At 43.6% G+C, this 21,998-nt stretch overlaps 1 protein-coding gene across 1 annotated transcript in view; it reads right to left on the bottom strand.

Moving 5' to 3' along the window:
- Window positions 1-802: 802 nt before the first annotated feature.
- Window positions 803-21,998, bottom strand: part of LOC109383221 (metastasis suppressor protein 1-like) — a 45,927-nt gene continuing 24,731 nt past the window's right edge. The window contains exons 3-4 of the mRNA XM_019643448.1: window positions 19,930-20,003; window positions 803-885 (exon numbers count right to left, since the gene is read on the bottom strand). Of these exons, the coding sequence (XP_019498993.1) occupies window positions 818-885; window positions 19,930-20,003 (142 nt within the window). The 3' untranslated portion in view covers window positions 803-817. The remainder of the gene's footprint in view (window positions 886-19,929; window positions 20,004-21,998) is intronic.

Genomic DNA, 21,998 nt, shown 5'->3' with positions numbered 1-21,998 from the left:
TAACCGTGGAACATGCTCAGAGTATGTTGGCTGAACCAAGGAACCATCATTTGGTCACAGTGGAAAACCTGGATGCGCTGTAGAAACCCACAGTATCAGTTGACTCATAAATCTCTCATATCCAGGCTCAACATGTACTTCAGAGAATGCCAATAGAAGGTTTATAGATTGTGAGAACCTCAACACTTCTCACGCATTTGCGAGAAGGTCTAGGAGAAAGAGCTTGGAAAGCTGCCTAATGCCTCAATGGGAGAAAATTCACACAACACTCTGTACAGGATTTAACTAGGACTAAACCCAACCGTTACCCTCAAAAGGGGAATTAATTTCACGAACCCATTCATTTGGGATTTAATGAAAATCTCCTCCAATAGCTGCCAAGACATTCTTTGAACTTCGTCTTCCTTGTCCTCTTCAGGACGTTTCTTTTTTAGTATCTAGTAATATAGTAATCTAGCAAAATAGTAAGTCAGGTGCTCCTGGTCATTATTTATGTATTAAGCCCTGGGAGACACACAGGGAAATCAAAGAGTCACATCAGAGCTTCAGTTTTCAGTACCTAACGTGCAAAAGATGGACGGTTCCTAGGAAGACATTTTTAAATGGCAGCTTCTTTGTCCCTGGATGAGACCACCACATCTGGAACGGAGGGCTTCTCCCAAGCGGATCAACTCAACCTCTGGCTCAGGAATTGGGTGTTGAGATGGAGTACCAGGCAAGGGCCCGTCAGGTAGCCCGGGCGGTGACGGGGATGAGTCACCCCCAGACATCAGTCCTCTGGGAGCCACTGCCAGTCCACTGCTGCCTCCCCTCTCGGCTAAAAGCGGGAAGAACGAAGCTGCTGGAAGTTGAGCGACTCGGAGACATGTTGGGAGGGGGGCATTACTCCAAGATAAAGGTGGGAGGACGATGAGAAGGAAAAACAAAGGTTATTTACAGGCCACAACTAGGGAACTTAGCTTCCAGGATCCAATACAGCATTTCTATTGTATTAACAGTATATAATATACCTATTACACTAATAGTATGTTGTTATATTCATATATATTATATGAATATATATTATATTCATCGCTTTGAAAGAACACCCTGGAACTGACCACCTATGTACTCTTAACGGAGAAACTCAACAACCCATTACGCGTGTTGGAGAGCATTCTTTTGTGCCAGGCACAGTGTGTCTACGGAATGGATGAAGGGCACGGCCCCGCAGCAAAGCAGGTGAGGCTACAAGGGGCTCTCACAGCCAGCCACGCTGCAGGGAGAGGGAGGCCTTCGTTACTCAACCCCAGTCTTCGTTCCCCGGGGAGGACGACTAAGCCAGGCCACAAAGACCCTCACGGCCAGAGCGGTGGTTTCTGTAGACCACAGGAAAGGAGCTCCTTAATCACATTTCAGCAAGTTAATAATCTATTCAAGGCCACCTGGGGATAAGTGGCAGCGCGCAGAGTAGAAGCTTTCCCTGGCATGCAGCGGATCCCAGCTGCCGGCATTAGAAACAAAAAGGAGGATTACAGCTCTCAGCTTCCTCCCAGGTGGGAAGCTGACTCTAGGAACCGTCCGCAGGCGTGTCTAATGTGTCTCATGGAGTCCAAAACAACACAGGGAAGCAACTGGTCTTCCACTCAGCATCTCAGCAGACATGCCAGCCACAGAACTCTTATGCGTGGTTTACGTGGGAGGGGCCATTTCAAGCATGAAAGGTACCGCTTTTACTTTGGGCTCAGTTTGGGTTGTTGTTGTTGTTGGTGTGTGTGTGTGTGTGTGTGTGTGTGTGTGTGTGTGTGTGTGTGTGTGTGTGTGTGTTGTAAATCTTTAAAATATCCACAATGAAAATGTACCCATCCCAAATATATTTTAAATGGTTTCAATGATAGAGGGAACCTGACCGCTGTTTAGTTTAAATCACCAGCATCTCCCTCAGAACTACTTTCTATACAGGTTAATTCATATCATCTATACCAGGTACACAGCATAGTGCCTGGCACAGTCATGTGGACTGATGGGGAGCAGCTTTCCTTATATGCTAATAGCTGACACGTGAAGGCGAGTACATCAGGCACAGAACTAGACCCTTAACACACATTCTCAAAGACTCTGCCCCACAGTCCTACACAGGTGCTGGTATTAAGTCCAATTTACAGATGAGGAAACTGAGGTACCCAGAGTTCAAAGCAACCTGCCAAAGGCCACGCTGCAAAACAAGCGCCAGCTGGGATTCAATCCAAATAAAAGGTTCTTAACCAGCACGCTGTGCCATTTCTCACTCTAACAACAGGTAGCGTGCGCACCAGGATCATTCCCCTCGTCCACATTTCACGCTGAAATGATCTCTGCGGTCGCTGTCATGTGCAGTGAGAGCAGGGTGGGAAGCTGTTTACCAGCCTGTGCGCCCACCATTGTCTTCGGTGGCTTCCCGCATGCTGGGTTCAGCCCTATTGCTGCAGCTTCCTGGGGGAGACACAGCCATCAGTGGCACAGCAGCTGGAACCCATAACCGACAGGGCGACACTTCAATGCTGCCTTTTCACACAGGGCAAATAATCCTTAAGTAGATCCGAGGAGCAGCAGAGAGACAGGGGATCGAGGCCCCATTCCAGGACAAGAAGCACTTGGTTTTGAGGCTCAGAGAACAGGAAGGCCCTAGCCTCAATTCCTGTGGGGTGAGAATTTGCAGAGGAGGCTGGAACGGCCAGTCTGGTCCTCGTGAGACACAGGGAAGCCTGGAGCCAGGGAGGCCGGATGGAGCGCGAGGGGTGAGGGCCGGTGCCTGGCCAGTGGCTGCTGCAAGGCCAGCTCTGGGCAGCTGAATGCCACAGCAGTCCCTTTACTTAAAGGGGAACAAAGTAGGGAGGGGCAATGACATAGCAGGGACACTTTCCTTATGGTGCGTGTGCACAGAACCAGTATGTGATTAGAGGTAGTGCCGTGAAATGGCATTTCAAGCTGAATTTATACTAAACACAATCAAACAAAACAAGAGGGTTTCTTGAAGTCAAATCGAAACCCGAACCAAATTCTTGAAGAAAACAAAAATGGATAGGCTTTGAAATAGGGGTAAATGTTTTGTCTTGCCTTTTTAACACTGACAAATGGTCATTCCAGCCCTTCTTTCTCCAACCTATGACCTTTTCACCATCTTGGCCCCTCTCTCCTGATGTTTTCCAGGTAGTAAATCAACAGTACATTGAACCATCTGGCCCCATTTTATTTCCATGGGGCTTAAGCCTGATGTTCTTGTGTTTAATGCTACAGGACGTTCACTTAAAAGAAGCAAACTAATAATAATAATAAAGTTTCTTGCACCCAAATGTCTTTGGTTAAAAAGGAAGAGGTCCAAAATTCAAAAAAAAATTTTTTTAATTTAAAAATAAAAGGGGAATAGTGGCATTAAACATCCCCACCCAAGGAACTGGGAACAGAAACCCAGTCTTTCAACATTCATATATATTACCAAATACCAGTGCACGCGCGCGCAGTGGGCCTTGGGCTCTAAACTTAAGAGGGAAATCCCAAAAAGACTGGTTTATCTGACAGCCTGGAAAGGAATGCAACAATACAGGCCCATCTCCAGACTAGAAAACCCCAGCTGGAGGCCAAAGGCGGGACAATCTCTTCCCAGGGTTCCAGCACAGAGGAACCCACTGCCATATCTGGGCCAACTTCTCTGGCAGCAAATACCACGGGATGCAGGGCAAGTGAGAACATCAGAAACTATCTTACTGAGATGGTCAACCGATGGCTGAGCAGACACATACTCAAGAGTGAGACAATAGAATATGGTGGCTAAAAACCTCAAGACTCTGGAACCAGACCCCAGTTCACCTCTTGCAGGGGTAATAACAGGAGCTACCCCCTGTTTGCAGAGAGGCCGTCATGGATCAGTGACTACCCAGTGAGGGCTCAGCTCTCGGTGGCTACTGACACCACTGCCATCGCCATCACCAAACCAAGAGTGAGCTTTAGCTCTTTGGAAAACAAAAAGGTGACCTAAGCCTTAGGATTCTCAAGGACTGATCATCTATCTGAACAAATGGAATTTTGTTTCTGTCAACAGCAGAACACTTTTCAAGAGAAGAAACGATCCTTTGGTTTGTAGCCATGGCCAAAACTTTGAGACCACAAATGCATCACAAGAGTAGAAATGGCCAGTTACACAAAAACCTTTCATTATGTTTTTTTTTTCTAGACAAACGAACTGTAAGCTACTTTGCATTCTTTTTAGTTTTATTTTTTATTTTTTTTAATATCTGATACCATGGCCATTAAAAACAACCTCTAAAAAGTCTTTGTTGAGCATCAAAATGAGACAGCTGGGATGCTGGCATGAGGAAATGTTCAATCTTGTCATTTTGCAAAAGGAATTCATATTCATAATTAATGATGCTTTTGTCCATGCCAGAAGGAAAATATAAAGGCTCAACTATGCTTAAGTAAATTCTACCCAAGCCAACTGCAATCCGATTTTATAAATTATAGAGTAACAGGGAAGAACACGATTTTGTGAGTTGTGAGCATAGAGAAAAGAACGAACAAGGCAGTTATATTTCAAGGAAGACGTAGGGTTAAGAACGTTAATTTCTGAAAAGATGGTTACATTTTCTTTCTCCTTCATAAAATAAACAGTAAGTAATCAAAAATGTTAACATTGTAAGAAAAGGTATATATTTGACCATCACTACGTGTATTTGAAAGATGCAATAACTCTTTGATCTTGAATGTATCCAACAGACACGACCAGGTACAGACCAGGGACCACCATTATAGGCCCAACATGTCAACTGAAAATAACCAAGATGGGCAGGTAAACTACAAAAGTAGCTTTGGTTTAAGAGGCATTTTTATGCAGCTATTAGTAGAGAAATAGAAACCCTAAAATAAATTCTAGTGAAACAATTAAAAGAGGTTTCCTTAAAGATAACTTTTCTCATTATATAGCTATTGAAGAGGTATACAAAGACAAATCAGGGTTAAAGTAAAAGCTCCTTTCATTCATTCAACCAAGTTTTATTTAGCAACTACTATGTTAGGGGCTAAGCGTACAATGATGAATAAAACACAGAACAGTGCCAGGGTGGTTGCCAAAGGGGGGCGGGGGAGGATGGGGAGTAATGGCTTAGTGGGTATGGGTTTTTGGTTTTCGTGGTAACATATACCCAGCATAAAATTTACCACTATAACCGCTTTTTTAAATTAGATCTTATGTTTTTAAAGCAGTTTAAAGTTCACAGCAGAATTTAGGGGAAGGTACAGAGAATTCCCATATACCCCCCTCCCCACACATGCACAGCCTCCCTCATTATCAACGTCCCCACCAGAGTGACACATTTGTTATCACTGATGAATTTGCACTGACACAGCATTATCACTCACGGTATGCAGTTTACATTAGGGTTCACTCTTGGTGTTGTACATTCTATGGATTTGGATAAACGTATACTGATATATATCCATCCTTATGGTATCATACAGAGAATTTTTACTAAGCTAAAAATCCTCTGAGCATTATAACCATTTTTAAGTGTACAGTTCAGTGGCATTAAGTACATTCACACTATTGTAGGCCCATTACCAACCACTATCCACCTCCAAAACTTTTTCTTCATCCTGGAGCCAGGATGTAATTTGGGGCAATGAAAATGCATTGAAACAAGACAGGGGTGGTGGCTGTGCACACTTCAAATGTACTAAATGCCACTTGAATTGTTCACTGTCAAATGGTTAATTTTAAGTTATGTGAATTTCATCACAATTTTTTTAAAAAGTGTTGGGCTCACTGTAGTGCTCGTTATTTGTTAATAAATGAACAAGTCTTCACCTCAAGGAAGCTCACAGGTTGGTACGGGGACAGTAACAGAACAGGAGGAGCCCAGGTTCCAGGAAGGGAACACAGTGGGGCTCAGACCCCTTGTGGACTGAAAAAGGGGTTCCCAGAGGAGGGACTCCTTAAGAGGATCAGCGAAGGTCTGCAGGTGAGGGAAGGGAGAAGAACATTTTGAGTCCATGCCATGCATGAGGGAGATGGCTAAAACACTCAAAGTTCGTTCGAAAAATATAACTATGTCAGGCGGTGGATTTGTTAATTAACTTGACTGTGGTAGTCATTTCACAATGTATATTAAAGCATCAATGTGGTATACCTTTAAAAAAATCACACTGTACAACCCAAATATACACAATTTTTATTTGTCAATCATACTTCAATAAAGCTGGAAAACAAAAGACATTAAGGTAAATAAAAATAAAAATTTATTCATGTTATATTAGAATACCCCAAATCTAACAGGCAATATAATAAACTAATAATTATACTTATATTTAATATTTATAATGCATAAATATTTTTTATAATTATAAACAAAATAAATGTCAGAGTAGTAAACGAAATAATAATAAAGCCCACAGAATCAAGGGGAATCTTAAAAATGTCAAAAGAAGTCTTTCAGGGGGAAAAACCGTGATGTAAACAGGTCTAGGAGACAGAGACAGAAAGGAGGGAGCAGGCAGGCAAGCAAAGGTGGCATCGGGCGACCGAGGAGCCCCCTGGTCTGACGTGAGCAGGGACCCCAGGAGTCATGTGATCCAGGAGCATGTGACCTTGTGTCACAGCTGTTTGGGACTTTCAGAGCCACAACCTCATGTGAGAGCACCACAGTCACCCTGACAAGCATGTACAGCAGACTCAACTGACGTCTCGCAGAGGGCAAAGCTGAGGTGGTGACCCACCAAGGCCACACAGCTGTGATGGGACAGCGTGAGCCTGGAACCAGCCTCCTGACCCAGGCTCAGCCTATCCATAAAGGAGACCAGCTCGTCTGTAATGAAAACTCCATCACTGTTCTTACTCAACTTAATCTTTTGGGGGAAAAAAAAGCTGTGTGCACGTTCACCCTGGGAAACGACCTGCCAGTAAAAAGGAAGCCGTCTGTCTTGGTAAGATGTGACCTCTGCACAAAGCTTCATACAGGCAAAGTAGCACAGCCATCATTTCTCACATGAAACAATGCACGGCCTGTCAAATTTCTAAAATCATAACTTAGCTGTGAATAATTTAAAACCTAGCTTGCACGAACCAAGCTGTACATAACTGCCTCCGAAGAGGCACAGCCCCAGTTCCATTAAACTGCCACATAAAATCACCTAAAAGGTCTAGCTCAGTAGTTCTCAACCAGAGCCATTTTGCCCCCCAAGGGACATTTGGCAACATCTAAAGATATTTTTGGTTTTCACAACTGGGGGTGGCGGGGGAGGGGGTAGAAACCAGGGATGTTGCTAAACATCCTACAATGCACAGGATAGTCGCTGACAACTAAGAATCGTCCCACCCAAAAATGTCAATAGTGCCGAGATTGAGAAACCCTGGTCTAAATTCCTAGGTGGTTCTAGATATATAACTGATCTCCGAGGTGGGACTGTGGGGCTGAAGGGTCACACAGAGGGAACGCACACTCCAGGCTCCGCTGCTCTGAAGTTGCAGGACATTTTAACCGAGTCACTTCAAGTCACCAAGCTGGTTTCCCTGGTTTGCAAAATGGAGTTTCCTACCACCATCCTCAATGAGACAAAGCAGCTGAGAGGCTAGGTGAGTGCTCCAACAGGTAGAGGGGCTCTCAGTAAGTCCTGAAGGCCAAGGCTGGGCTAAGATCCCTGCCACCTATGACAGGCAACAGCTCCGGGGTACCTTGCTGTCCCACCATTAGCTTGATACAAACACATTTGGGAAAACAAACCCCAGAGCACAGGCATGCTGTAAGCCAACTAAGGCCAGTGTCCAACAGGGCCACCAATGCCACTGGGACATCAGAGATGCATTTACATGGCTCATTATTTCATCCAGTTCCAGGACCAGCAACACAGCTTGCACTTGGCTTTAAATCGTATTATCCAAACGGGGTATCGCTCTCATAATCAGCATCCACCTTTCAACAAGCACAGATGACAATCACGTGCTTACGTGGGCAATCGGGGGCTAAAATCCAGGCAAGCTCTCCAGGCCTTAGATCCAGTTGTCAGGGTGGGTTCTGAGAGGGCGGAGTCAGGAAATGCAGGATGGCAGGCACCCGGGAGAGCGGAAGGTCTTCTACAGCTGAACAGACTGAATCACAGTCAGTGCAGTAAAGCCCAGGTCAGCCCTCCCTGCCTGTTATTCCCAGAGAGAAGCCTATAGGTCATCAGCACGGGAAGAAGGCTCCATTCTCACTGTCTCCTCCACAATTCTTTTGTATTTTATCAGATACCTTTGGCCATCTTTGGGTAACTGTACTGCCCTATTACTGACAATCACATTAAAAGGGTGCATGTTAAAGGTCTCTTTCTGCCTGAGCAGAAACAGTCTCTTTTTTCCTAATCACTCAGCTTTCCCCCTTTTTCTTATTTTAAAGGAGGAAGGAAGAAGCAGCATCGTATTGAACTGTGAAATGCAGGCAAATGCAGCTCTAAAGGAAAGTACCACCCAGCGTCTGGATATTAGTTTCCATGGTAACCAGGGTCCCTGGGCCCTGGCACACACAGCAGGAAATGCTGCAGATTTCCATAGCCGTATCTGTCACTAGAAATAAGAGTCCCATGGCAATTTTAAACATTTGGGAATCAAAAAACACAGTGTGCGTGTGTGTGTGTGTGTGTGTGTGTGTATGCAGATAGATGTATTCATAAAATTAAGACAATGTAGATGGAAGACGCCTAGCTATTCTTACAGATCAATATGCTTATTTCCAATATACCAGATGATTAAAATATAAACAAGACAGTCAGAGAAAGAGAAAGAGAGAGAGAGAGAGAGAGAGAGAGAGAGAGAGCGCGAGAGCGAGAGAGTGAGAGAGAGAGCGAGCGAGAGAGAGAGAATCTTTATGAACACTGACCGACTAAGCACACAGAACAGAGCTTCGCCTTCACAGCCCATGTCCTTTCCTACTTGACTACCCTCACCATTAAACCAAGAGGTTCACCATGTGGCTTTGGGGGAAACCGTGGAACCGAGAGCCCTAGGCTAGAATGAGCATCCCCCCTGTCCCCTGACTAGCTGAGTGGCCTTGGGCAAGTGACTTCACCTCACTGAGACTATATTTGCCCTGTAAAAATGGAAAGGCTGCACTAATTCCTAGATGGTCTAAGAAAAAGCCTGTACTTCCCTAAAAATAAAAGACTAGAGAGTTACGATAAAAAAAACAAACACCAAAGTCAAAACAAAACAAAACAAAAAATTCCAGGTAATTGTCACTTTAGGCAACATATGTTTCTAAACGTAGTGTATAAAAATCAAATTTCTTTAAAAATGTATCAGGAGGCTTCACTGCCAGATTCTTGGTGATGGAAAGCCTTGTGAATATTCTTTATCTATTCTCTGAGTTACTTCTCAATTTCACTTCTTTCCCACAGCAGAACACATGCGCACAGCTGAAGTGAAAATGTCACTGCAAAGTAGTTTTCACAGTTTGTGCGTGTTTTCCGGCGGGGGCTTTATTAGAGGGAGTAGTAAGAGTGGAGGCAGCTACGCGATGAGGCATAGACTCATCCTAGAAAAATACAAGTTTGACAACTTCAAGTGTCTTCGAGTTCACATTTACATTCCGAACGGTTATTTTTATCTGAGGTGGGCAGGCCAAACCAAGTTCACGGTTCTACAGCAAAAATCATCTCTCACAAGAAAGCGTTGTTTAAAAAAAAGAAAAAAAAACATTGCCTCACCGGTAAGAACTAGCATAATTGCATTCTTTCATGAATGCTAATCAATATTTTACCAAAAGTGACTACGACATGTCTGTGTGAGTGGCAGCAGGATGGGGAGGAAGTGTATTAGTTATTAAGGCAAAACAAGAAGTCAAGGGAAAGGAAAGGGCTGGGATGGGGAGGGACGGAGGGAGACGGGAGAGTCCACACCATTTGTGCACACAGTGCATGGCGGTCCTGCAAGCCGGAAGGATGGAAGTGCTGAATACACCACTTCATTATGGAAACCACCTAACGACACAAATAGCCATGCGGCACACACCCTGACCCAATCACCCATAAAAACACACCCTCTCCACGCCTGGACCTTCCTCCCGCTGCTGCCACTACCACCAGCAACGTGTCCTTCACCCGCATATATTAAAGACTCCTGAGATTAGACAAAAAACGGCACGCATCCTCATTCAAGCATCACCCGGGAAAATACACTAGGGCAAAATGGGGTCATACTGTTGAACTGAGAGAGAGCAAATGCTCCCCTCTGGTTAGTGATGGGACAAGCCTTAACAGGATACATGCGGTTGGGGTGGAATTTGCATATTCCTAGCTCTCCCTGGTAGAATTTACCATTCTGGTGACATCCTGCCCTGGACCCTTCTGTGAAAGTGGGACTCAGGTTAGTGCCTTTCAGGCAAACCCACAATAACCTCTCTTTCAAGTGTCATTTCGGAAAGACACGGTAAAAAGCCAAACACAACACTGGCTGCCCACAGTGGACAGCCGCATCTGTGGCAACTGTTGCTACCCAACCAAAGATCAATAAGAAAAGGCCACTTGTAGAATGAACGGTGCTGTCAGTCATTAGCTTTAACTGCAAGAAAAGATCAGTGGGGTTGGAAAGGAGGGATTTCATTTCATTATCAGCAATGTTTGGTTCATGATTCCAAATCTCCTGCAATATATGTATCTGCCTATCAAAATAATCAAACAAATAAACACCTGCCTCCTAGCTCCTTCGACCAAAACATAAAAGGGAGTGGAAGAAAAATGAACTTATTTTTAAAAATTTATAAAATAGAAATACTCAATAAACATACGAATTCCTTTGTTATTTCTAGTCTTTCCCTATAGTGCAATTTGTAAAATATGTTAAAAATACATGTGCCACCCGAGGGTCCTGGACTCAACACCAAGTCGGAGTTTCACATAAAGCAAACCAAAAAATAACAGCTTTAAAATTAGAAAATGCTAAAACAAACTTAACCTTCATTGGACCATTTTTTAAAAGTTGTTTTATCCTAAGCAGGATGTGTAGAGTGGTGCTAAAATGACTCAAGTCTAGCCGCATAGAAAAACATCAACATAATGAAACCTCAAAGCAGAACGCGCACATATGAACCCATTTGAAACGGCGTTATATGTTTTATGTCACCTCTTAGTAGGCCCATGATAGCTGCAAAATCTCTGTAGAGGAGATGAAGAACGTATATCTTCAAGCTGCACTTACTCCCACGTACTAGGCATGCAGTTTTTAGCTAGGTGACCTATTATAAATAACAACTTACGAACATTTCTTTACATTTGTACATCATATAAGATTGAGACTATAATAGAGAGTCAACATAGAAACAGATATATAAATCCTCACACACACGGCATATTTAAGTATAGAGTGGCTTGGGAGGCTGGTGGAAATTATGGGGCTACACTGAGTTATGCCAAGCGGTGGTGCTTCCCCAGCCCTCAGCAAGGGTGTGAGCTCTGCATAGCAACTGCTCATTGGGGAAGGTGAGTCTGTTTCTTTGTTGTTAGGCAAGAATCTGCTAAGGCCAAGTCCAGTGATTCCCTTCTGTCACCTATCTAAGTCATACACACAAACAGGTTGTGATGGATGTCGGCTGTGTATTTGTATGCGTGTATACACACGAACACTCACCCACAGCCTCATTAAAAGGATTATACCTGTAAAGTCCCATTAATAAAGGGCTATTTGTCACAACCCAGCACTAACCTCATTCTTCGCGTCCATGTGTGGTTAAAGAATATTTACAAATGGTAAACGCACAGCAAGGAGGAGGGAAGCCGATCTAGGAGGCCTCTTTAACCCACTTATTGTTGAACCTAGGCGGCTGGTCGACACGGCTACAGAGCGCAGTAACACGAATTCACTCTGCCAATCTTGTTCATTCCAGAAAGTATCTAACAGCAACTGCCCTCCTCAGGTTCATGAAAATGCCTTAAATGCACCCGGAAGGGGGCAACAGGCAAAAGGATGTCCTGTCTTAAAAGCCAAACCTTCATCACAAAACAATTTTCTGAGGCTTTTCCTCATGACTGTTCCTATAAGGAGCATTTTTGGACTTTTTCCCCTAATCACTCCTCTCCTCATAAAACTTTAATTCCACAGACATACACGTATGCCTGCTTATTATTTTATGCATATCTGTACCTGCTGTACAGAAAGAGTAAGTTTACCCCTCCCACCTCAAGAATCAATGTTCACTCTCTTTGGAATAATATCTCCTCCGCTGAGATGCATGAAATGAACATGCTTTAAAAAGAAGAGTGGTGCATTTATTCTTTGGAGTTATGATTACTGTTTACAGGTACCCCTCCACCTGACACCCTCACCACACACCTGCCTAGACCCCCTTTCTAACTGATCTTTGCATTCCCAGCGCCTCAGGTACACAGTAAGCCCTGGATAAAGCTTTCTGAGATAAAATAGAATCTATCAGATGACTTCAGATCCGAATATATCTGATACACAACAGAATAAGTCAGGCGACTAGTAAAATATTACATTTGCTGTTAAAGCAGAATAAGCCCTTCTTCGTAGGCATTGTTACCCTCCCTTACTCCTGTGCTATGTAATACGGTAGCCACTAGCCATATGTGGCTGTTTAAAATTAAGATCTAAAAATCAGAAATTTAGTTCCTCAGTTACACTAGTGACATTTCAAGCATTCAACAAACCCCACACGTGCCAAGTCGCTACCATTTTAGGTGGTGAAAATGTGTAACATTACCACAGCCCACATAGGACATGTCAAGTCCTGACATAAGTAAGGCCTGCAAGTAAACGGGGCGGGGGCTACAAAAAAGAAATATGGGAGAAAGGTAACTTCATCCTGGTCCAGCCAATGTCCCACTGTAACTGACTACAAATGTTCTTACTTTTCATAGCTTTGTTCTTACTCCCCACACCCACCTACAATTCAGCAATAAGAATTTTCAAAATGTAATCAGCAGGGCAAAATTCACTGAGGGCTTCCTTAGCACACTTCATGCGAATTAACATCGAGAGGTCAAGTTCAAAACCCCAAAAATGAAAGGCAAGCGAGAGTTTCTAGATCATTGTCTAAACAGCATGCCTAGGTTCATGTTTTAAAATATCAAGGAATACAGCTCCTGGCCCATCCACTCCACGAGCAAGCTAGGAAGGACTTTACTTTATACATTTTTTCACAAATCAGCAACTGTTTCCTGGGCACTGAAAATGTGCCAGGCTCCCGGAAATCAGGTTTTACAGCTCCTACGACAGCTGTAAACAGGCTCTAAGTAAAATTACCCTCAGCCAGTTTTCTATAAAACTACTTCTCCAGGCTCCAGAAGATGCTTTATGCTAGATTCCTTCTCTTGTCTATTACCTAGAAAATCTCGGTTGAAGTATCATCAGAAAAATCCATACGCTATCCTTGAATCTTTCAAAACAATAAGCTCAACTCTTAAAGAAAAATGATAGCTGAGCTTATCTCAAACACTCCTAAGTTCTCTCTTTTCCTATAAGAATTCAAAGGACCATAACCAAAAAGAACTGAGGAACCTGAATTGGCCTGTAAAAGGACAAAACCAGTAGCCACATCAATAGATTCATAGATTGCAGCTTTATGCCTTTTTAATCAAATGAATGTGTCCACGTTCCTTTAAGGTCATATTCTAAGAATATTCAGTTCCAGGCCTGCAAGAAGGACCTTTTTTATGACGTTTTATTAAATAATTAATTTCTTTCCCCCCTCAGTTTGTGGCTAAGTAGCTCCCTCGGTTGAAATAACAGGGCTCTAATTCCATGTAAGAGAGTTCAGGACTTGGACACCAGTCAATCCAGAAGTGAAGGGCCCATGAAGTCTCTATTAAACAACCTGGTTAAAATAAAACTTGTGGGCAAACAAAACCACTCTGGTTGCCTCCCGGAAACCACTTCCCAGCACCTCCTCCCCTAGAAGATTCTTTCTCTCTTCCCCCCACCTGCACCCTAGGCAAAGCAGGGCAGCTGCCTTTCACCACCTGCCCCTGGCTTCATCGTGCAATCGCTGAGCCCTCTTCAGCTCCAGTGACATATGAAGTCCCATATTCCACCAGAGACTCGACCCTGAGGGAAGGGTCACCAAGATTTGAATTCTGAACTCCCAAGTGGGATCTGGTCAACGACCACATCGTACCAGCCTCCTGCGACGACAGCCTTCAGCCTTCCTCACCCAGATGCAACCTAGGGCTGTGTGCAAAAGGTGTCTACATCTTGCAAAACACCAGATCCTTACTATTTGGGTGTGTGGGTTCCTCAGAGAGGGGTAGTTTCGTGGGGAAGATGGTGACAACACAGTGAGGTGAGCGCTGCAGCAGAAGCATGGGCCACAGAGGCCCTGAGGTGTAAAACCTGCTTTCCAGTGGGAGAGAGGAGGCAAAAATTTCACAGGTGATGTGTGATTCTCTCACTGGCTCTGGAAAGACACGCTGCAGATCCTCAAACGTGAAAGGGGGGCGGAAAGGGGGTGGCCTGGGAAGGGCATTCCAGCTCTGGAATGCACACGTGCGGGCAGAAATGGATTAAAGGTTTTAAGGATTTCAGGGAACAATAAGCATTTCTTTGTGGGTGGAACTGCTGGCCAGAGATGGGCGGAGACGTCACTGGACAGGTGGGTTATGGCGAGACTGCAAGAGGCCTGACTTTCCTAAATCAGAGATTCCTGGGTCCCACCCAGTTATTCTGATTCCAGGGTTACTGAGGCAGGGTCCTGAAATCTGCACTTTAAACAAACTTCCTGGGTGATTGGGATCCATGCAGCCAGATCTGCAGACCACGGCATTTAACAAAATCTATACTAAGAACAGGGGACATAAACTAAAAACGTAATATATTTCTAAGGACCAAGTCCTTTTTCCAATGTAAGCCTGAGAGTTTTTCACCAATGCACAGGACCTTGGCAGTCCAGGCTCACTGATTAAAGCACACTTCTGACCTTTGGACCTCAACAGCTGTCTTAAAAGTTCCAGCTTCCACCATCCTTCTCACCCACACACTATGTCTGCGAGGGGGCCTGCTTTATAACGCAAATAGACCCAAATGCCCATCTGTAGTTTCCCTTTTTCTCTACTAATCCTCGCCCCTCCATTATTCTCTGCTTAACTTTGCTTCTTCCGTTCCCTTTGTCTCTGGAGCAAAAACTGGAAACTGGAAAGATAATATAGAAAAGAAAATTTAGACTATGCCTTGCTTCGTTCACATTTGATGGATTTAACAGTGCCAAATCAAGATTTCAAGTCACAGAATGTTAGAGCCGGAAAAGCTTACTTGTGGCCATCTAGGACCCCACATCCCAGGAAATCCCGTTACAGGTGGGCAAATGAAAGCTCCGAGAAGTGAAATAAAATTCCTTGGGGGTCACACAGCTGGCACAGCCAGAAACAGGCATCCTAGCTGCCCATCTAGTTGTTACTCTAGGTGCTACATCGATTGTTTTTTTTTTAACACATTCAGGAGCAATTAACTTTGAAAGTAAATATAAGCTTACACTAAATCCAGAAGCGCCTTACATAAGAAATCGTAACTGAATGGTGACAGTCCAGGCTCCGGGCCAAGCCCAGTTTCACCACTTACTAGCCACGTGACCTTGGTCAGGTTAGGCCAATTTTCTTCGTCCTGATTTCATCACCTAAAATAAAGATCATGAGCACCTACCTCATGGGGCTGCTGGGAAAATAAAAAGACTCAGAATATATAAAGCACATAGGACAGAGCCTGGCCCATGTTACGTATTCAATAAAGGTTAGCTATCATTTTCAATATTAAAACCATGCCCATTTTTTTTTTTTTTTTTTTAGCTGAGCCATCCTGCTACCTGTTGGCAGCTCAGCGGCTGCTCAGCTCGGGCTGGACTCGAACCGCTGTTGCTCAGAGCTCAAACTCTTGAGCGAGCTCTTAACCAACTGAGCCACTCGGCCGGCCCCAAACCATGCCCATTTTTAAGTGATGTATAAAGGGTTTTGGACATTCAAGACGATCTAGTCGGCTGGGGATCCATTTCTCTCCTGCTTAGGCTCTCAAACGCCTTACCGTGGGCTTGGCATATCATCATCTAAACATCCCTGAGATGGTGCTTCAAAGCTACAAAGCAATTACAGAGGCAGCCAAAAAGGAAAGTCACGCAGCATCACGCTCTTCAAAGGCCCTTGCTGACACGAGCAGAGGCACTAGCCACGAAGGGCCAGTGCTGACTAAGACGGAGGAGCGTTCCATCAGCTCGATCCTCCTGCCTTCTGCTGAAACGGAGAGTCAGGCCTGGTGTGTGCGAGTGCGTGCTTACAGGTGTGAAATGCTACTCCCCAAAACTGCCTCTGTTGGCGAGGCTTGAGAACCTCCCCCCATGTTAGTTTCCTTTCTTTTTCTCTTTTTTTTAAGCAACCCAGACAACTTCATGCCAGTGAGATCGAACATTTCTCAACTCCTATAACAGCCCGTGTGCTGGGCCACCATGGACACGAAGAAAATGGGGACCTGCTTCACAAAGTCTGGCGTTCTATGCATGCTGAATGCCTAGACGCTAATTCTCTTTGGCTAATAATACAGAAAAACAGTGTACTTTCATGTTAAATACAGTATTTGTTCCAGAGTGCAAAATCGACAAAATCTGGAACTGTACCACGTATTACGGTGCTAATAAAGTCCTAAGCTCCATGAAAATTTAATTATTAACCTAAATACACAAATGATAAGAGTGGCGTGTACTCTTTCATTTTAAAAACATGAACAAAATAGAGTTCTAACATATTTCCACATTCTATTTAACAATAGTTATAAAAGGACTAGGTTGATTTTGTTCATATGGTGACTAACTTTAAAATTTGTTCCTAAATAAATTGTATTAAGAGCAGGGGTAGAGTAGCTGCTGAAAAGGACAAAGGCCTCTCAGAGGTGTTTCTTTTGAGAAACAATATGGAATGGAAACCAGAGATCTGATAGCTTGAGATTCTGAATCTTGCCCAAAAGAGATACACTTAGAAATAACTGCTATTCCCTTCTATCACTTCCAGTAAGAAGGACTAGAAAAACACATCTACAGGGTCCAAGCAAGACACTGGATTTCTGTTTCTGTGAAGGGCGGCTATCAAACTGCAAACTGTATTAGAGTTACAGCTTGTCATGACCTTAAGGTCAAATATTTTTGCTGCTGACCAAAACAGCTTGAAGCATTTTTTACAGATTCATCGTTTCCTTGGAGATGTGTACACAATTAAAAAGAGATGATACACAGATCTCCAAATGGATGTATGCATGGGCATTGACTGCAGCTTATTTTGTAACAGCAAACAAACAGAGATAATCGAACTATCCCTCAGTAGAAGAATGATTAAATTGTGCTATGTCCAGACAGTGAATTTCCATTTGTCCACTAGAAAGGATGAGGTAGATCTACAGGAACTGACATAGAAAGGTAATTATAATAGAGTGCAGACAATGTTTCTGATGGACTACCTTTTGAAAAAGATCATATGGATGTACTTTATTACATATAACATTCTACATATTATTCTGTGACTAGCTTTTTTCCTTCCAGATGGGTTTATGCATGCAAAAAAGTCCATAAATGACATTAAACCCCAAAGGATACCAGGAGGGTGGATTTAATGTGATACATTTTGCTACATACATTTCTTAAACGCAAGAGGATCTCTATTTTTCAAATTTTAAGTAAAAATTAGCTTAATAAAAATCACTTCTGATGCTTACTGAACATATAAGAAGTACGTGCAAGCTTCTTTCTTATCCTCTCCATAAAATATACCTCCTCCCCAACCAGCATAAACTTTTTATAGGTCATGTGAGTGTCACCATCCCACATGCAATAAAAAGTTATATTCCCCCAGTGCCTATGGATTCTAGACATGGTGAGATGTCAAGTTTTCTGGCATCGCTAAAATGACCTGAAATCAAACGGTTTAAAAACATATCAAACCCGGAGTCTGTTCACTGTGACATTATTTGTCTTCTGTCAAATATATCACCACCACAGAGAGGCTATTCTGGTTTCTTTTCCCACAAATAGTTGCTCTGTTTTTCCTCCCTTCAACCATGAGAACTTGCAGGGTCTCCCATTTCCCACCAAGAACCACTCTGGGGTGCAGCCTCTGCAAAAGCTAGGTTCTCCACTGCAGGAAATTATGGACAATTGGGGTGTCTTTCTATTCTATCCTTTAGGGCCCGTCCAATAATTAAACATTAAAATGTAAAAATTTATGAATCAAAGAGCCTCAAACATGCACCGCCAGATATCTAAGTTCTTTAAAATAGTAGAGCAACTTTGAAAAAAGACACACACTGATGGTTATTCTAGAAAGACATCAATATAACTGGCAAGTCCAATTCCAGGTATTGGTAAAGTTTAAGGAAATATTATAAAACAGATTCAGTAATGCTAACAGTGGTGAACACTGGCTTGAATGTTTTATTCTTCTTTATATTTTCTCAAGTTTCTCTAATGGACACATCTAAGCTATGTAATAATTTTTTTCAAGGGCTTCAGAAATATACTGGTGAAGACTGATGTCAAACTGACGAAGCAGATGAAGACACCACTGCTCGGAAACTTCCGTCACGTTCTCCTAGGGAGCCTTTTGAAACACTGCTGGCATCTTGGAAATGAGGAGAAATATCACTTCCCCTGGGACAACTTGCTCAACTAACTCCTTGAGTTGGGTCAACTGCTCACTTTTGTTCCCCCCAGCACCCTGTTCTACCACTATTACCGTACCAAACATACTATTTCTACACTGAAATTCTTGATTTGCACATTGCTTTTTCCCCACTCAGCTGCAAGTTCCTCCAGGACAAGGAGAGTAATGCATTGACTTTTGTGGCCTCATGACAGTGCCTGACATATTAGCAGTTTTCGAGTTTCTTGAATGAATGAATGAATGAATGAATGAATGAATGAATGAATGAGAAGTGTGCTTACTGCAAATTCGCGTGACTATTTAACTAAGCACCTATGGTAAGTGTGTGCCTCCTGAAACCCACTGGGAGTCCCCATGTGCTTCAGAGGAGCTAAACTCCCCTGTGGCTGGGAGCAACCTCCCAACACCCACATTTCCCGATGCCACCATGACAATGAGGAGAACAAGCATGTAGCTGTCAGTGCTCAAGCGGATCCGAAGAGATAAGGCAATAGAAGGGGCAGGAGGGGTTCTGTGCCTGGCAGTGACAAGGAAAGCACCGCCGTTTGAGCATTGGTTTCTACGTGATGGGTAATGTCTTAGCTCTAATCATGGTGGGGGCGTTCAGGGGTATTCATTTTCTTCTGTATGCCTTTCACATGTTATTATTCGTCCTCTGTATGTGTCAGTCGTCACTGAAACCATTACAATTTTTCAAAAGATTTCTCTTGGCTCCCTGATTGAATAAAGAAACCGTGAACATTTCCTCTGTTCCAGCTATGATGTTTGGCAGGGTTCAGACATGAGTAAGTTATAGTCTGTACCTCAAGGAGTTTGCAGTCAAATGCGGGAGACACATAAACAGATACAACACAACAGGACACTACAAGTGTTCCTCGTTTTACAGAGCCCAGAAAAATGGTCTATCCCATCATTCTCACTGCTCCCCATTCCACAAGGGACCAAGGAAAACCTCAGGACAACCCCTGTGAGGAGGGAAAAATCAACTGCAACCAAATGCACAGCTCAAGGCTCTACCATCAGCACATCATTAAAATGGCCAGGAAGCACCTCAAGCCACCTCATGCCTAAACAGTGGTTCCTTTCCTTTATTTTTTATTCTTCTTCTTTTGTGCGTTGTTATCTGGAGAACTATTTGCAACTTCTACCATGTGGAATCTCATCAAGTTAGGGGGAAAAAAAGTTAAAATGTGAGTCAGCTAAGCTCTGATAACTTAAGCTGTTATCTTCTCCTGACGCCACCCCCAAGGGAAAGAGCCCACACGCTGAATTCCCTGGCGGCTGGAAGCCATGCCTCCATCTGCTTACCACGTGTGTTGGTCGCCATGTCAGCCACTTTCTGAAAGGCGTCCAAGAAGGCAGCTGCTGCTACTACTGTTGTCCTAAAACGCAAACAGATAACACAAGCATGAGGAATGTCTCACACTCACAAATTCATTACAGCTGAAGGGCTAACACTGCTGCTGAGAACTGGATGTTACCTTCCAGGAGACACAACTTGGCTGCATGCGGAGAAGCACAGGTTTTGTGGGTGCGCTTTTTCCTTAGGAAGCATTTCTCCTTCTTGTATGGTTAGCTCTCTGCCCCAATAATGTCCAGCTCGTTTGGGGCTAGTCGATAAATGCTAGCATTTCTTCCCATCCATTTCACCGGACAGTATAAAATCATTACCAGGTAAAATTTCACAAAGGAAGAGAAGATAGGTGTTTCTGTCCCCCTCCCACCCCTCTCCCCGAAAAAAAAAAAACATTAAAAAATGTAAGGGGTACCAGTAAAATTAATTTTAAAATAGGGAAACAATACACCGAGTGCACACGCATTGGGAGAAAGAATCTTCAAGGCAGATCATCTAGTCCAAACAACTCATTTTAGAGATGGGAAAACAGACCAAACCACAAAGCGACTTTCAAGATCACTGGTTCATACCAGTGTCGGGACCAGTAGCCTCGTACAACTCACGGTCCTGTGCTCGGCCCACTAGGAGACAAGATCCAAGCTGTGTGACTTTCCCTCCTAGGTCATAATTACAACAAAACTGAGATACTACGGGGAGAAGATACTACACTCATTTGCTGGCCTAGGAATTATTTTGAATTCTTCACATGCTTTTGAGCACCGTAAGATGCCCTGAGCACTCAGTGATCTACTGGTTCCTGGGGTCATGATCCAAGATGTCACTCATTGAAGAGTAAGCACTGCTCCCTGTCTGGGCTGTGGAGATTCCCCCCCAAACAGCAAGCCTGCCCCGGAATTTGCACGCAAGGACTTCACAATCCAGCTTAGAGCCTGATGCTCATTTCCAAGTATTCCACATGGGAACCCAGGCTTTACTGAGCATTCCTAAGAAAGCAAAGCTGCTGAAGGAAGATGAGAACAAGGATGAGTAAGGAAGACGATGAAAATGGGAAAAATGGCCTTTAAACATACATGACGGTAGCTTTGAAATAAAAGGCTCCTGGAGGGGCTGAGAGTGGCCCCTGGGAACACCTGGGCACGAGTCCCTTAGAGCCAAACTTCAAAATGAGGCCTGATATTTTCCAGGAGAGCAAGAACATTTCTACTCAAATTTTTAAAAAAAAATTTTTTTTAAATGACATACACACAAAACAAGACCAAAAAAAAAAACCCACTTCAAAGCACATTTTTTAAAAGAACTGACACCAAATGCAAACCCTGGAAAAGTAAGCTTTCTCAAACCTCCTGCGATTTATAAATAGTTCGTTCTGATTTACAACTAATATCGGACACAATGGCTTAATGGCTGGACTTATTCGCATTCACGTCAATGCCGATTATCCAAATTTAATGAGTCCGCTGTAGAGGTGCCTTTTGCATTCTGCGGCCACCTGGGCTGTACTGAAAACGGGGACAGTGGTCAGGTGTGAGGAATTAAGGGCTTTTAAACACTGCCTTCCAATGAGTCATATGTCACCGCTGTTGTCACCAGACATCTCCCCATTAGACAGAACATGCAACCATGGGCGGCAGGAAGGAGTGATTCAGCTAAAATACTCCCGGGCTTATCTGCCCCTTCTGGTCTTACCTTCATTCTTTCTCTAATACGGAAAACTACATGGCGTGAGTGAGGCCCCTATAGCGCCCTCAGCCAGGTTCTAGTAGTTTGACAAAATAAAGAAATGGTCCCTGCTCTCAGGAGGCCTACATGTTGTTCAAAAATATAAAATGTACTTTGTACTTAAGATTGCTCTAAGACTTACTGCATTATGTTTAGCACAGCTCTTCAGTTCATTACTTTAATCTCTGGCTTCCTCTTTGGTAAAAGGCAAAGAGAATCTTTTTCTTGGTCAACCCTGTTAGCTTACCAGATAATTAAACGAGGCCAGATAAGACAGAGAGACAGAGAGAGAGAGAGAGAG

Source organism: Hipposideros armiger, unplaced genomic scaffold (genome assembly GCF_001890085.2).
Source record: "Hipposideros armiger isolate ML-2016 unplaced genomic scaffold, ASM189008v1 scaffold_78, whole genome shotgun sequence".
In the NCBI taxonomy this organism is placed as follows: domain Eukaryota; kingdom Metazoa; phylum Chordata; class Mammalia; order Chiroptera; family Hipposideridae; genus Hipposideros; species Hipposideros armiger.
Note: the sequence above shows the minus strand (reverse complement) of the source record. Positions and strands in the feature narration are given on the sequence as shown.